The following is a 14,642-nucleotide window of genomic DNA, read 5'->3' as shown; positions in this document are numbered from 1 at the left end:
GAGGTTGCAGTTGATGTCGACATTCGGAACAGATTGGTCGTCAGTGGCGCGCGATGATTGGTCGTCAGGGGCCGCTGCCGCGAACGCAAAGCAGACCGGAACATCCACAACCGCTTCAGCGGTAGCGATCGCAGTTCCAGAGAAAAGGTGCCGGTGCTCTGGAGAAAAATTTGTAACAAGGATCGCAGACCGGCCAGCGCGAATTGTTAGTAAGCTTCGAGCGGCGCAGATGCCTTGAGTCAGGAGGAGCGAATGATTAGCCTCGGCGACTGCTTCAGCGTCGTGCAACTCAGCACAGGCGACTTCAATCAAAACACTGCTACGGGGCGGAAGTGTGACGCTGTCGGCGAAAACGCGAAGTGCGGCACTGCGTTGGCAGGAGTTGTCGAGTTCAGCGGCTTGCTCTGTGGAAAACATGACGATTCGGTTGCGCAGATCGATAATTGCTCCATACTCCCGCAGAAAGTCGATGCCGAGGATTAGGTCCCGAGAACACTCGCCCAGGACGATGCAGCTGACGACGAACGTGGACTTGCTGATCTGAACGCGAGCAGTGCACATACCCTTGGGCGTAACCAGATGACCGCCGGCAGTTCGAAGGTGCGCGCCAGGCCAAGGGGTAATCACTTTTTTCAGAATGGTCGCCAGTTGTCCACTTAAGATCGAATAATCGGCCCCGGTATCAACTAATGCGCTTACTCTGCGACCATCGATAAGAACGGGTATTTCTAAAGAAACGCGGTTTTTTAACTCTGGTGATGGCGTCGGCGGGTTTTTGTCGGATTGTAGCGGCGACGACGGGAGGCCTTCAGCACAGCGCCCCCCAGCGACCTCGCCCCCGAAGGTCGCGGGTTTCAGTTTTCCCGACGAGGACTTGGCGAGCGGCCCGGTGCCGCTCGCGAGAAGCCGGGAGGTGTCGGGGAAGAGCGCCTCGGTGAGGGTGAGCGCGACTGCCGCTGCGCTCGGGATGGATTGCGCTGGTCCGCAAGGAATTCTTCAATTTCAGGGGGTCGTTCACCTTGACGGGGTCTCGGTGAGTCGGTGCGGAAGCCTTGGATGCCGATGCGTCGGTAATAACAATTTCGATAAAGATGACCTGGCTCTCCGCAGTGAAAACAGAGCGGTCGTCGGTTAGGTGTACGCCAAACGTCGGCCTTTCGGAGGGGTGCTCGACGATCCTCGAAGTACTGCACCGGTTGCACAGAGGGCCGCGGGGCTTGAGGCGTGGCGTGAATTGGTGGCGGCGAAGCGGGAGCCGGACGCCTTGCAACTTCGGCGTACGTCGGACGGCGGTAGTCCCCAGGCAGAGGTGGTACGTCGACCACAGGAACAGGGCCCCGGAACGCCTGTTGCACCTCCTCTCGTACAAGAGCGGAGATGGAACCGAGCGCAGGCTGCGACGGGCTACAAAATTTGTGAAGCTCCTCACACACGATTGTGCGAATAAGTTCCCGCAAATCATCAGGATGCTGTCCGATGGTGGCAAACGATGATGTGACTGCAGCAGCATGCACGGGCCGGTCGTAACTGGCGCAACGCTGTTGCAGGACCTTCTCCAACGTTGTGGCTTCCGAAAGAAATGCAGCAACTGTAGATGGTGGGCTGCGCACGAGGCCTGCGAACAGCTGCTCTTTGACGCCTCTCATTAAGTGCCGAAGTTTCTTCTCTTCAGGCATGGCAGGATCAGCTCTCCTGAAGAGCCGCGTCATGTCCTCGACGTACATTTGTACGCTTTCGTTCGGTAGCTGGACGCGGGACTGGATTGCCCGCTCCGCTCTTTCGCGGCGATCCGCGCTGGTGTAGGCCTCCAGCAGGCGACGGCGAAACTCTCGCCAGGAAGTTAGAACTTCCTCACGGTTCTCAAACCACGTGCGGGCGCCATCCTCTAGGCTAAAGTAGACGTTTCTTAGTTTCGCGGCGTCGTCCCACTGGTTATAAGCAGCCACACGCTCGAAGTGAAGGAACCAGTCCTCCACGTCTTCGAAAAGGTCCCCGTGGAAGGCCTTGGGAACCCGCGGGGTCTCCAAGGTATAGTGGGCAGGTGTAGCACCGGCAGCTTGCGTGAGAATACCGGTGGCTGGCATCATGACTGTCGCGAGTGGTCCAAGCTCCGGTGAAAGTCCCTGCAGCCTCCGGCTGAAGCGGTGTACCGGGGTGTCAATCGGCGCAGGGCTGGCGGCACGGCTCCCTGGAGGGGTTTCTTGCATGGGATACTCGTACCCAGCACCTCCACCAAATTGTCACGGAGTTCTCACGGAGAGACGCTTCAACAACTGGAGTCGGCAAGAGGAGACGGTAATGGCGGCCGATCCGCGATAGCACGATCGCAACCTCATCGTCTTCGCGGACAGCTTGCGCCACCTGGCAACACTAGGTGGCAATATATATTTGCTGGCTAGGCTCCTTGTCTACTGAATGAAAAGAGGACTGTGTGAGGATTTCGCAGTGATCTCCTTCAGCAAATCCAGGAAATAAAGATCCCCCAATTTTGAAAACACTGTCATGGCATTGAAACTTTATGTCCTAAACAGGACGGCGTGATTTAGACGAAAGAGCAGCATCACAATTGGGAAAAGCCGGACAAATGAACCTCACCCTCAAAGTAATGACTGTGACATTTCTTTTTTCTTCACTCTCAACAGAACTGTGGCTGCCATTTCATTTGGAGAAGAGCAGATTATGGCAGCTGAGATGTGCTCTATGAAATGTCACAATTAAGTTTTCAAGCAACTCAGAGCACACCATTCCCAGTCAAATTTGTGAGCCTGGTTCCTTCATATCAACAACATGCAGCCCATCCCGGCATGGCGATCACCCTCACCGTCCAGCTTGCTCAGTGGACCTCGACCTCCAACTTAACTCATGACTGTTCTAACACGAAGGCTGGCATGTGTGGGAAAAGCCACATGGATTGAACGAAAACTGTCCACGCATTGATGAATGCGCTTTCAATATCAACAAAGGAAGAATTTCAGGAATAGTACTTTCAAAAGTACTATCCAGTGCCTTCAAAATTGTACGCGTGGAGTTTAATGCCCGTAAGCAGCATATTGGCTATAAAGGACACAATAGTGGAGGGCTCAGGATTAATTTACACTGCCATGTGGGCCTTTAATGCACACTGGCATTGCATAACACAAGGGTGTTTTTTTTTTCTTTTCAATTCGCCTTCATTAAAATGTGGCTGCTGTGGCTGGGTTCGATCTCGTGACCTTGGGATCGGCAGCTGATAGCCAAAGGCACTGAGCAACCGGAGCGGGCGACTGAGCGTCTTCAAAAGCCCATTTGAAATGGATGAAGATAATATAAAGATGTGAAAAATATTCATGCTTTTCCAGAAGAAATTTTCAGTAAATAACATTTTTTTTGTTCAATAAAAGTCAACAAACTTGTGGAACTCCCCTTGTACAAATGTTCTATAAAGCATGGCTGGCATGTCCCAGGCTACTAGGGTTATTCGAGTTCCGCAGCTTTCACTGTATGGCATTCTATAAGAAGTAAGGATTTGGCAACATCTCCAAAACGATTTCGTGGCACTCTAAAGTTTACCTCGTGGAACAGCATCGAGTGACCGATCCTCGCCCGAACATCTTGTGGACCGTTCCCTGAGGAATCGTCCCGCAGCTTATGCCATGTGTTTGTTGGCACGTGATATGTGAACAATCCGCTGAATGCAGTCTCCATTGCTCTCTCTTCCACCGGGAGGGAACTGGAAGAGGGATACAAGGACTAAATTAAATATATGGCCCAGCAGTACTAAAACTGCAATGCCAATGCATTGTCAGGACCAAAAATACGTGCAGCCCTTTTTCTGCACCCGACATTCATAAGATGTACTGTGTGAGAAATAATTTACAACGAACATAATGTGGTTACGGTCAAACCCCATTACAACGAACACTGAAATGAAGAAATTTCCGCCACAATGAAGTATTTTCGATTCCCCATCAGCGTACCATACAAGGCAATGCAATTATTTCCCCCCACAACAAACAATTTCTGGAGCGAGGTTACGCTTCAACAAAATTTTTTTGGAGTAAGCGGCAGATCTTTTAAAATTTTGCCGTCCACACTTGCCCGTATCTCGTTAGGCTTCACCAAAAACGGCTGCCAAAGACAGGTTGCACTTTCAATAGCGCAGCTGACATTCCCTGGAGAATCGAAATAAATGTGTGGTCATGTGCACATAAAGGTGCGATGTGGCGGGCGCACGACTGCCTGCAACGGTTTTGCCGACGGCCCAGACTCCGCGCTTGCGAACCGCGGTCGTTGGTGCAAGACAGCCTATCAACTTTTTCGCTCGCTTCGCTGACGAAGTCATAACGGAAATGAGTTTTCAGCGTTTATTTCAGTTGAAATCGGTGAAATGTTGAACGTTATACAATAGCCGGTGGCTAGTTCCAGAGTGCTTTTACAGAGGCTTCTTTGAGGAGCACATTAGGCCTACCAACATCGAGCAAGCGGCGCACAACAATCCGCTGACGCCCGGCGTGCCGTTGGGCGGCATGTTGTTGTGAGAAGACTGACGCCATGTTGGCGCCGGCTAGGGTGCACTCTAGTCTTGCTTTTGCGCCAAAAGCGAGCATCACGCTTTACTCTATTTTCGGTACTGCTAGTGAGAGAAGGTACATTTAGGAACAAAGTACTGATCAGACTGCATCACACTGCCACATTAAGGCTTCACATGGTGTTCAGACACCCGAGAAGGAGACAGTTTTTATCTCTGTCATGTCATTTTCCTCGTTTCGAGATGTGCCGCAGTGCAAAGATACAGGGTGCACTTGTCCTTGAAGAGCAGGTCTAAATGGTATTACTCGGAGGTGGATCTGTTCGTCTAAACACGGTAACATGTCGAGCATGCAAAAGACCACCGACTTCTTCCAGCAGCTTATTTTCATCAATCCTCGAGCTTCGAAATACTTCGAAAATAATCGTGGTTTCCCAATATTTATATTTGCTTTGAAGCCCGAATCTAATACCACATTATTTTCTTCAATATTTGAAAGTTCGAATATTTGCACAACTCCACCAAGACACCACTGACACTCTGATGCAGTTTAGCTGAAGCTCATGTGATATACATGAAGTCTGATCTCAGCAGTGCTCTAGCAGGCCTCCTGTGGAACATGCATTGCTCCCAGGGCATGCTTAACCACATACAATGATATTGAGGCCTCTTGCCTCAGATTCTGACAATCTGCTCAGACATGCTCCCACCAGTGATGTGACCAGAGCCACCTTGGCAAAGTGGATGATATGATATGCGGCGATGGACGGGAAGAAACACAGGAAAGGCCAACACAGCTATTCCAGTGGCTTGATAACAATTCTGTTAGCCCACCTTGTGAGGATCTTGCCACCAAAGACGTAGATGGTGTTCCGCTCAACGTCCATGCACATCTGGTGGTCGAAGATCAGCTTGGGGCCCCCCATTGCCGCAGTGTCGTCCGTGATGAGAGTCCACTTGTTCCTTTCAATGTCGTACACATAGAAGTCACTCTGCGAGGGATGCATCCTCGATGTGAAACCACATTCTTGGCTCACATCAGGGCTCCTCAAATGCGCACGGGAGACAAACGGAAGACGACATGTGCTATGAATGGTCACATTTACAGACTTAAGATGCCCAGGTGTGTCAGTGCTTAACTTTTGGACCCTCACAGCTAAATGTGCACAGTTTTGACTGAAAATAAAAACAAGTTAATTTGAGTGAAACATTGGTGACCAATAAAGGCCGCTAGGCAAGGGGAGAGGAGGGAGAAAAGCTCATAATGAGTTGAAATCCCGTCTTTAGCTGCCTACGATGCATTGATAAAGAAAAAAAAAAAGAAGCCTTGCACCAGGAATTTCATAAAGAGTTTAAAAAGGTTCCAGGCCCAACTTTGTCAATGCAACATCAATACCTTTGCCACCACAAATGGCATACGTCTTGTTGGCGTCGTAACAGGTGGCAGTTTGAAAGACTTGTGCAACTAATGGATATGTTAGAACACCAGAACCAATAGGAAGCCTTCTGAAGTTTGCTTGAACATGGATTCTAACAAGTGAAAAATCCTCGAGTGATTATAGAAGTGGACGGCAGAACTGGCAATGGGCTGCTGCTTATAGTTTTGTTTTGTAGGGGCTTCGGCTTTATCGAATGAGCTGCTGTCCAATTCAGCCATCCCCAGGACTTCCCCTTACCTTGAGGCATTCTGTGCTCCTGGCAGAGGAGTCGAGGTAGCGTCCCAAGGTGAAAATCTTCTTGCGCTCTCCATCCAGACACATCTTGTGGCAGGAACGTGCGCTGGGGCCACCCTAAACACGAACAGCATAGCAGAGTCTTGAGAAACTAAGCTTCAGATCAAAACAAACTCTCGCAAAATTTACACGGAATAAGTACAAAACCATAAATTGATTAGGATAGCTCTGTGCTTACTGCACCCAAAAAGCCTCATCTCACTTTTTTTTGTTGTTGTGATATTCTTCATGCCCATCATTCAGTATAAGCTGACAGCTGAGACAGATCACGTCAAGGTAGAGCGTTCAGTGAAGAAATGACTGGACAAATATACTGCGCCGGATGGCAGGAGCCTCGTGCAAGTCCAAAGCGGCCTTTTCTCACCGTGCATCATTTCTTGTTTAACAATGCTGCATCTATGTGCAGCAAGTTTTCCCCACTTCTCCCTGGTTGTCCTTCCCTACAACTTCAGCAAAAGTGTGAACAATGCTCACCTCAGCTTCAGTGTCCCTAGACAAACACGTCCACACACCCGTTGATGTCTGGTATGACCAGAGGTCTGCGAGATCCTGCACGCCATCCCACCCGCCAAACAGGTAGAGCGTCTCTGCGGGGTGAGAGCACAAAGAAGACAGAAACAACCAACAGCCTTGTCACAACATATCCCAGCTTTTTTCAGCTTTTAACACCTGCAAACCTGCCAGATGTTTACTGCTTACAAAGAGAGAGTGGCACTGACAGCCGGGATCCACAATATCCAATCCTAAACATGCAGCAGAGAGCTTTGCAAGTGCTCTTGGTAGCTGTGTGTTTCAAAGTTTATGCACGACTGACTCATTCAAATTAAGAGCCTTCTTTATTTTTCCTTGTGGGCGAATGTTTCGAAAAATACTTCTCAGGTGAGGGAAGTAACAGCAGCACTTGCTCTTTTTTTTTTAATCAGCCAGCGTTACAATCATTAAAGCTTTGACATGACATATCTACAAATAGAATGCCTCAAACCAAAGGAATCAAAAGACATCAGGCCAGTTCGAATGTGTCAAAAGAAATAAACAGTTTTTTCCACTGAGCAAGGGTCAAGGACCTTTTGTAAATGTTAGGGTGTGGTAAGGTTAGAATAAGATTAAAGATGCCGACATGAAAAAATTTTCTTCAGATGAAATTTTGTCCCTGCCTTGCTGGCAACAAACTTTACCAATACCCTACCTAGCGAAGCATAACAAAGAAGTGTCGAGTCAAGTTATGACCTGCTTGGCAAACGATCGTTAAAATATTTGTCCTTGGGCCTAACCCACATATTACACAGTTACCTGCACCCCTCTGATGTGTGTGAAACAGCAGGTGTGTTGACGATCAACAGGCCCCTCCAACCCCCGTCGATGGTGTGTGAGAGTGTCTGGCCAAGTGGTTTCGGTTCAGAGTTTCGAAAGGCACCTTCCCTCTCCGGAACCAATGAGCACCTCCTTCATTTCCGTCCGTGTGGTATTTCCGTTCTCCCAGTGCACTGACACTACACGCTCATCAAATGCTGTTCACTGCTTGTGCATTAGCCTAACGACATGCAACATCCCAAGAAGAAGCTGAAGAAACCTATACCTTTATGAAGCAGGTCTGCTTGCGACACTCCAGAAAGAGTGCAGGAAGCAAGGCTTTGACGAAAGTACGGAAATTGTTGTCATCACGCGGTTTTCATTTTATAACGGGATGACTGTTGCCCAGGTCTTCACCAAATAAATTTTATTTTCACGCCAATGGTTTATGGAAGTTTTTAGAGGGCCATTCAACAGTCAGTTAATTTGGATGTTTTCTCCACTTCCTTGAAGTCTGAATTAAGGTTTTGTCGTATACTGACGTGAAGAAAACAAAGAAGAGACTCACCTGTCTGCACATCAATGCACATCTGGTGGCCACCCCGCATTCCAGGACGATTCTTGCCTTCCGCTGGGGCCGCAAATGGAGGAACAGCGCACATCATGAGGTGACAAAGAAGGAGAAAAACTCCCTCCGTGCAAATTGCACTGCTCACATTGCAATGCCATGCTCGACCATGCCAACTATCTAGGCCTCAGTTTACATACTCAAAGCACACTCCAAAACTTTTGCAGAGCTCATGCAAAACCCTGCATCAGGATGTTGGCAACAAATTGGCTCTCAGCAACAGTCCCACTTTTAGCCTACAGCCAAATTAATGCAAGTGAAACTTTTTGCTCAGCCCCAATATGCTGAGCCTAAATACTTGGGTTCTCATTCTTAGACATCAAATTAACTTTCCATTGCAAAAACAAAAGGCCCTATGCCTTCTGGGAGGCACCTCCAGTTGACAGAACATCTTCATGTAAATGCAGACCACACAACAATTTGTGGACTGGATTGGTAGTGAGAGGGCAAACACTAGTGCATGCACCAATATGGCACAACACGCCCCACAAAGGGCACAAGAAGGGGGTCAAAACATGCAAGTTATGCTAATTAGTCAGCAAACGTACAGCCCCTCCTAGGGCAAGCCCATCATGTACTACCATACTGCTCTAGAATGTATCCCTTACATTCCTGCCACACATTTCCAAGCTGTTCCTGTACATGAGCTAACACCATCAGAGGAAAAGAGTTAATGCAAACATACGCTTGTCAGAACAAAGGATGGGCGTCCATTTGGGCCTGTACTCCTCGTTCTTCAGGTACTCATTGAAGACACCCTCTGAAAAAAAAAAAAAAAAATTGTTCAGCATGTGAGACGTGTAAAGCATCTAGTGGCCTGTTTAAAAACTGCTTTCTTAATGCAGCATACCGGATGTTTTTTATTTATTTTATTTATTTGAACATACTGCTGGCCTCACATTTGAGGCCGTCGCAGGAGTGGGACATCACATACACTAAAATAACACAGGTCAAGTAAGTGCCAACACAAAGGCGATCGTAGTCCAACAAGGCAATATGCATTATACAAAAGGTAAAACAAAGTAGCAAAACAGGAGCAAGTAGCATATTTGAGGACTTCGGCACGAAAAAAAAAACACAGTAACAAAAATGCAGACAAGTTTTTAAGGAGCAAGAAATGAAACAATAGCTGCTGAAGAATGATACTGTCATGAGAAACGAGCAACATGGTTAAAAAAATATAATAAGCGAGAGTCAGATAAGAAAGTCGGGATGTCATCGTCAGCAAGGAAAAAAGAGTGCAAGAGTTAGCGCACCAGCATCGTAGTCTTTATTGCAAAATAAAGCGTGATATGTTGGCGATGAAATCTTTGAGTGATGCGCAGTTGACAGCATCGCAAGGCAGACTATTCCACTCACGGATTGCTTGTGGGAAGAAAGAGTACCTGAATATATCGTTGTGAAATCTGTACTCGGTTAAGTGCTGTTGGTGTTTTGTTCTGGTAGTGCGCGTGTTTGACTTTATTAAGTACTTACTCGTATCGATTTTCATACCGCCATTAAGCAGAAGGAAAAGAAACTACACAAACACAATAAGACTGCTGGCAATGAGAGTGCTTGGTACAGTGCCACAGTATGCAAAAGATAGCTGGCTCACAAAGGACCCTATAAGTAGCAGTGATTTTTAAATTTAAACATGAGACCAAAAGGTTCGATAATAAAGTGCACACATGCAGATTACCGAACACTATCTGGCAGCAATATTCCAACATCACTGCCAAACTGACGCTTCAGCACCCATCCCTTTCCCTCTTCTATCAATCCTGCTTGCAGCAAAGTACAATCAGAGACCTTACATGCGAAACATTGACAACTCAAGGGAGTGACTGCTACATAGACAAACTGGGCTGTTCAGGACAAGAACAAATGGTAGGAAATCTGTTCTCTCTGTCTGCAAGTTCCTGCGCTCTTCAAAAAGCAACCAATGCAATAATGAGGTTGATTAAGCTTGTGTGAAAGAAGCGTACATGAATGACAGTACAGTGCAAAGCACAAACCAAGTGACGCCAATGCACTCACCATTGGCTGCTTTTTCCAGCAGCTGTTCGCAGCCAACGAAGTCGCCCTTCTGCACCTGGAACAAGAAACACAAGCATGCTGCTCCTCAATGCTGCAGCGGATGAAGCAACAGATCCTCCGTACCAGCAGCTGGTGCAGCTTGGTGAGCAGCGCGTCTTCTAGCTGTACCTTGGTCCTCTTCTGCAGGGACTCGAAGGCCTCAGAGTAGTTTTTCTGCCGGAAGTGCTTCAGGCAGAGGCGGATCGCTTCCTTTTCCCTGTACTGCAAAGGTTACCCGTTCCACTTACGTGAGCTATGGACTGTGCAGTGCTGCAAGTGTGTATGCTATTCTTTCCCTGCACCTTATGGGCAAGTTTCTGCCTTGTCATCACAATTATTTGTTACCACAATAACTGAAAATCCAAATGGTGCTATCTGTCAAGTGCATGCAAAGCATTGGTTCTAGCTGCTATGCCACACAATGCAATGTGTCCATGAAACAAAACAATCAAATCAGTCTTGAGCGAGAATAAAGTGGCACATGGCCGTTACGACTGGCTCAATGGCTTGTGACACGCTCAGGCATTGGCAATTTTCACAACCAAAAGGAGGGCTTCAATTGATGCAACATGACAGCACTATGGAGGACTACTTGTAAGGTCAGCCTGGGTAAAAACCATGCTTGTTTTAAAATTTCATGATAAACTCAAGCTGGTTCATCGATAGTGGCGGCCTAGTGCAGCCAAACAGTCTTGTTTGTTTATCAAGTGTGCAAAGTAATAAATGAGAGATAAGGAAGAAATCAGCACTTGGCATTCGAAACCATCCGGTGTGAAGGTGGAGTGCAAGACTGATCACTCACTGTGACTGTAATGCAGTCACTGTTGCTTGAGGTTTGCCTGATAAAAGCTTCACTCTTTTTCCCCCTTTTTTTTGCTCGTCAACTTTATAAACCACTTGCTACTTCCAATATGAACATGAATTTCTAATCTTGTGTGCAAGTGGAAAGTGAGACCAATGAGTCCGCCTTTTCCGGCCAAAGCAGTTAAGCAGCAAATGGAAGGCATGTAATGAATGTAAAGTCATTACACTACAATTCTATTCTTCTAGTTCTATTAGATTCTTAGCATCCGCTGGCGTGACTTACTGATTCAAGGTACAGCTAGCAAAGATACGAGACAAAAACGAAGTACAAAAAAAAATCAGACTGAAATCGTATCACCTCTCACTCTTCGCGGATAACAAAGCACCATATCACCACACACACATGCCATACTAATAAGGCCTTGCATTTGCTAATAGTGCAAGGAGCTAAAGGCTCATTACTTCGAAGAACTTCAGACAGATTGCACCAGCTGCAGTTTCAAAGATCGTGCCATGTTCTGGTCACTGGCCTGCACGCACACAAATAGATGCTTGTATGCGCTATGTACAGACATAACATTTTGTTTCTATGTCCCTTGGATTCACACAAATAGATGCTTGTATGCACTATGTACAGACATAACATTTTGTTTCTATGTCCCTTGGATTGTGCCTGTTACTTCGAAAGAGTGAAAAAAACAACTCACTGTGCTGAACCATCTCAAGGAAGACATAACCAGGTCTCTGTCCTCATTCCCTTGAAGCTCGACATGCCAGATGCTGAAGTTGAAACTGGGGCCCCAAGACTGGATAGGCACTGCAAAGACAATTAAGTTTTTTTTTCTGTTCATCATCATCATCACCATTAGCCTGACTATGCCCATTGCAGGGCAAAGACCTTTCCCATGTCTCCTTTGCCAGCTGCGGTCACCGTATCCCCGCAAACTTCTTAATCTCATCCGCCTACCTAACTTTCTGCCGCCCCCTGCTATGCTTGCTTTCTCTTGGATTCCACTCTGGACCAGCGCTTATCTTGCCTTCGCATTACAAGCTTTGCCCAAGCCAACTTCTTCCTCCCGATTTCGACTAGGATGTTATTAACCCGCGTTTGTTCCCTCACCCACTCTGCGCGCTTCCGGTCTCTTACCGTTACACCTATAATTTTTCTTTCCACAGCTCGCTGCATTGTCCTTAACTTCAGCTGAACCCTTTTTGTTAGCCTTCACGTTTCTGCCCCACAGGCGAGTACAGGTAAGATACACCTTTTGTATACTTTTCTCTTCAGCGATATTGGTAAACTGCCATTCATGATCTGGAAGAACCTGCCATATGTGCTCCATCCCATTCTTATTCTAGTTATTTCCCTCTTATGATGATACGGATAAGCAGCCAATACCTGCCCTAAGTAGACATATCCCTTTACCACTTCCAGCACCTCGCGGCCAATTGTGAACTGCTGTTCCCTTGATAGACTGTTGAACATTATTTGGTTTTCTGCATGCTAATTTTTAGACCAACCGTTCTCCTCTGCCTGTCTAACTCATTGATCATGCTTTGCAGTTCATCTCCTGAGTGACTTAGCAAGGCAATGTCATTAGCAAATAGCAGATTACTTAGGTATTCTCCATTAACTCTTATCCCTAACTGTTCCCAATCCAGGCCTCGGAATGCCTTCTGTAAACAGGCGGTCATTAGCTGTGCAAAACTGTTATCTGTGCAATATTTCAGATGTGAGCTGGAACATTTGAGATGATCAAAAAGGAACAAGAAAACAAAAATACTACGATTAGCCCCAAAAAAGGTGAGCCACCATAAAAATTCCTTCTAAACAAATTCAGGTACTAAAACACGAAAGCTGAAAACATGCACGACAAAAGCAATCAGCACATCAGCAAACAAACCATCCCAGGCAGCATTACGTGACATGTCACAATTACAACCCAAATAAAATTGTAACATCAGGTTTGCAATGTGTTATTCAAAGAGATTTTTCCAATTGGTATATCTTGAAGTAAGCTGATTCAAACATGTTACTCCTATGCAAACATGACAAGCTTTGCTCATTTGGTGCAAATGTCTGACTTTGGCCTTGTGCATTAAAAACTTTTTCAAAAGACTTCTATTCAGTCAGGGTATGCAAAACCATAATGCCTCAATAGGCATTTAAAAACCCGGCACGTATGTAGTAGAACCCTTTTAACTTTATCCTTTTACACATTTGCACAAATTTAAAAACTGCACTTCGTGCTAGTTTATCTATCTTGGGCTTTCTTATCTTGGGGAAAAAAAATAAAGAAGGGAGAAAGGGAAGACAAGAGAGAAAACAATCGCATTACCGATTTTGATGTAGCGTGAAGGAAACTGGTTGCCATTGATGGTGTGCTTAAGTGTGAACGTCTCTGTCAGGTGATCATTTTTCAAGCCACTGGCAAGTAAGAAAAAAGGAAATAATAAAAAGATGCAGCAGTCGCACATCACAGTTTTCAATGATGAAAACATGGGGAGTCAAAGAGCATTTCAAACCTATCTAGAATCTCCAGCATGTGTTCATCAGTCAACCCGCCATATATCTTGAACTTCTTCATGTTACACACATGCGTCTTCTCATACTTGCCAAAGGTTATCGTCTGCACTATAGCGGGCCTCTCGAGCTTGAGGACCAGAAACTGTGAACAGAAAGAAAGGGGGAACAAAAAAAAAAGAAAGAAAAACATTGTAATATGAGAAAACACTAAGGATAAAGCTGAAACTGCATCAAAGATAATAAGGCTAGCAGCTGGGCTCATAAGAATCCACAGGAATTGGAATGCTGCACAGCCCAGCTTGTTTTTCAAACTTACAATCAAGTTGCCATATTGCATTACATTTATTGGAGCAGTTCATGCATTGAAAACTGCCTTTAACGATGACACATAAGCTTTTGAAGCTGGTAGAGTTCCCGCTTCCAAGGTGTAAAAATTATACATTCACCTGCATTTCAGATGCCTTTCAAGACAAATGGTAGCCAGTGATGGTTTTTGCTTATTATGATTTATTTTATTCTGCTGTTAAAAGGAAATCACACACTATGTGCTTTGCAACTCGATGTGCACAATCGTACTGCCTTCAAATGAGTGTGTTCAGAATTGAGCTCTGCTGCACGGTCAGCGTGCAGTGGCACTAAAACTATGCGCATGCGCATCCGGCAGCAATGAGAAAGACTTGGCATTGCTGTACCAAAACCAAATTTCAAAATATGAATGACCCTGCATGCAATTAATGTTCAAACAAACATGCCCACTCATTTCATGAGCTGTTTTGTCTGCATCCCAAGTGCGACTCAGTCTGCAACTTTCACTCAACTGTAAGTCTCAAAATACGCCTCACTGCTCAACACACTAACCTTTACTTTGCTTCTGAACAAGGCAGCGTTACCATTCAGCTTTCGTAACGCAACAAAACTAGAATTAATGGTTCCTGATAACTTTTGCATAACGTTGCAAGGCACATAACGTTGTAAGCAGTGCGCAATTCACAGACTTATATCACCAGAGAGTACTAAAAAGTGCACAAATTCACAAACACTTAAACGAAGCGCGCAGTTTCGTTTGCCAGGCGATGAATTCAAAAACACAGATGTTCT

At 46.1% G+C, this 14,642-nt stretch overlaps 1 protein-coding gene across 2 annotated transcripts in view; it reads right to left on the bottom strand.

Annotated features, from left to right (window-relative positions):
* Positions 1–14,642, bottom strand: part of muskelin (muskelin 1) — a 34,843-nt gene that overhangs the window by 19,500 nt on the left and 701 nt on the right. Inside the window, exons 3-13 of one of the 2 annotated variants that reach the window (XM_077631513.1) lie at positions 13,544–13,686; positions 13,357–13,445; positions 11,728–11,837; positions 10,301–10,438; positions 10,178–10,232; positions 8,844–8,918; positions 8,099–8,161; positions 6,715–6,827; positions 6,184–6,297; positions 5,342–5,499; positions 3,550–3,709 (exon numbers count right to left, since the gene is read on the bottom strand). In XM_077631513.1, the coding sequence (XP_077487639.1) occupies positions 3,550–3,709; positions 5,342–5,499; positions 6,184–6,297; positions 6,715–6,827; positions 8,099–8,161; positions 8,844–8,918; positions 10,178–10,232; positions 10,301–10,438; positions 11,728–11,837; positions 13,357–13,445; positions 13,544–13,686 (1,218 nt within the window). The remainder of the gene's footprint in view (positions 1–3,549; positions 3,710–5,341; positions 5,500–6,183; positions 6,298–6,714; positions 6,828–8,098; positions 8,162–8,843; positions 8,919–10,177; positions 10,233–10,300; positions 10,439–11,727; positions 11,838–13,356; positions 13,446–13,543; positions 13,687–14,642) is intronic. The other variant, XM_077631514.1, reaches the window with a different exon arrangement.

The sequence above is a fragment of the Amblyomma americanum genome, chromosome 7 (assembly GCF_052857255.1).
Source record: "Amblyomma americanum isolate KBUSLIRL-KWMA chromosome 7, ASM5285725v1, whole genome shotgun sequence".
NCBI classification, from domain to species: Eukaryota; Metazoa; Arthropoda; class Arachnida; order Ixodida; family Ixodidae; genus Amblyomma; species Amblyomma americanum.
The sequence above is the reverse complement of the archived record's forward strand: the minus strand, read 5'-3'. Positions and strand labels throughout refer to the sequence as shown.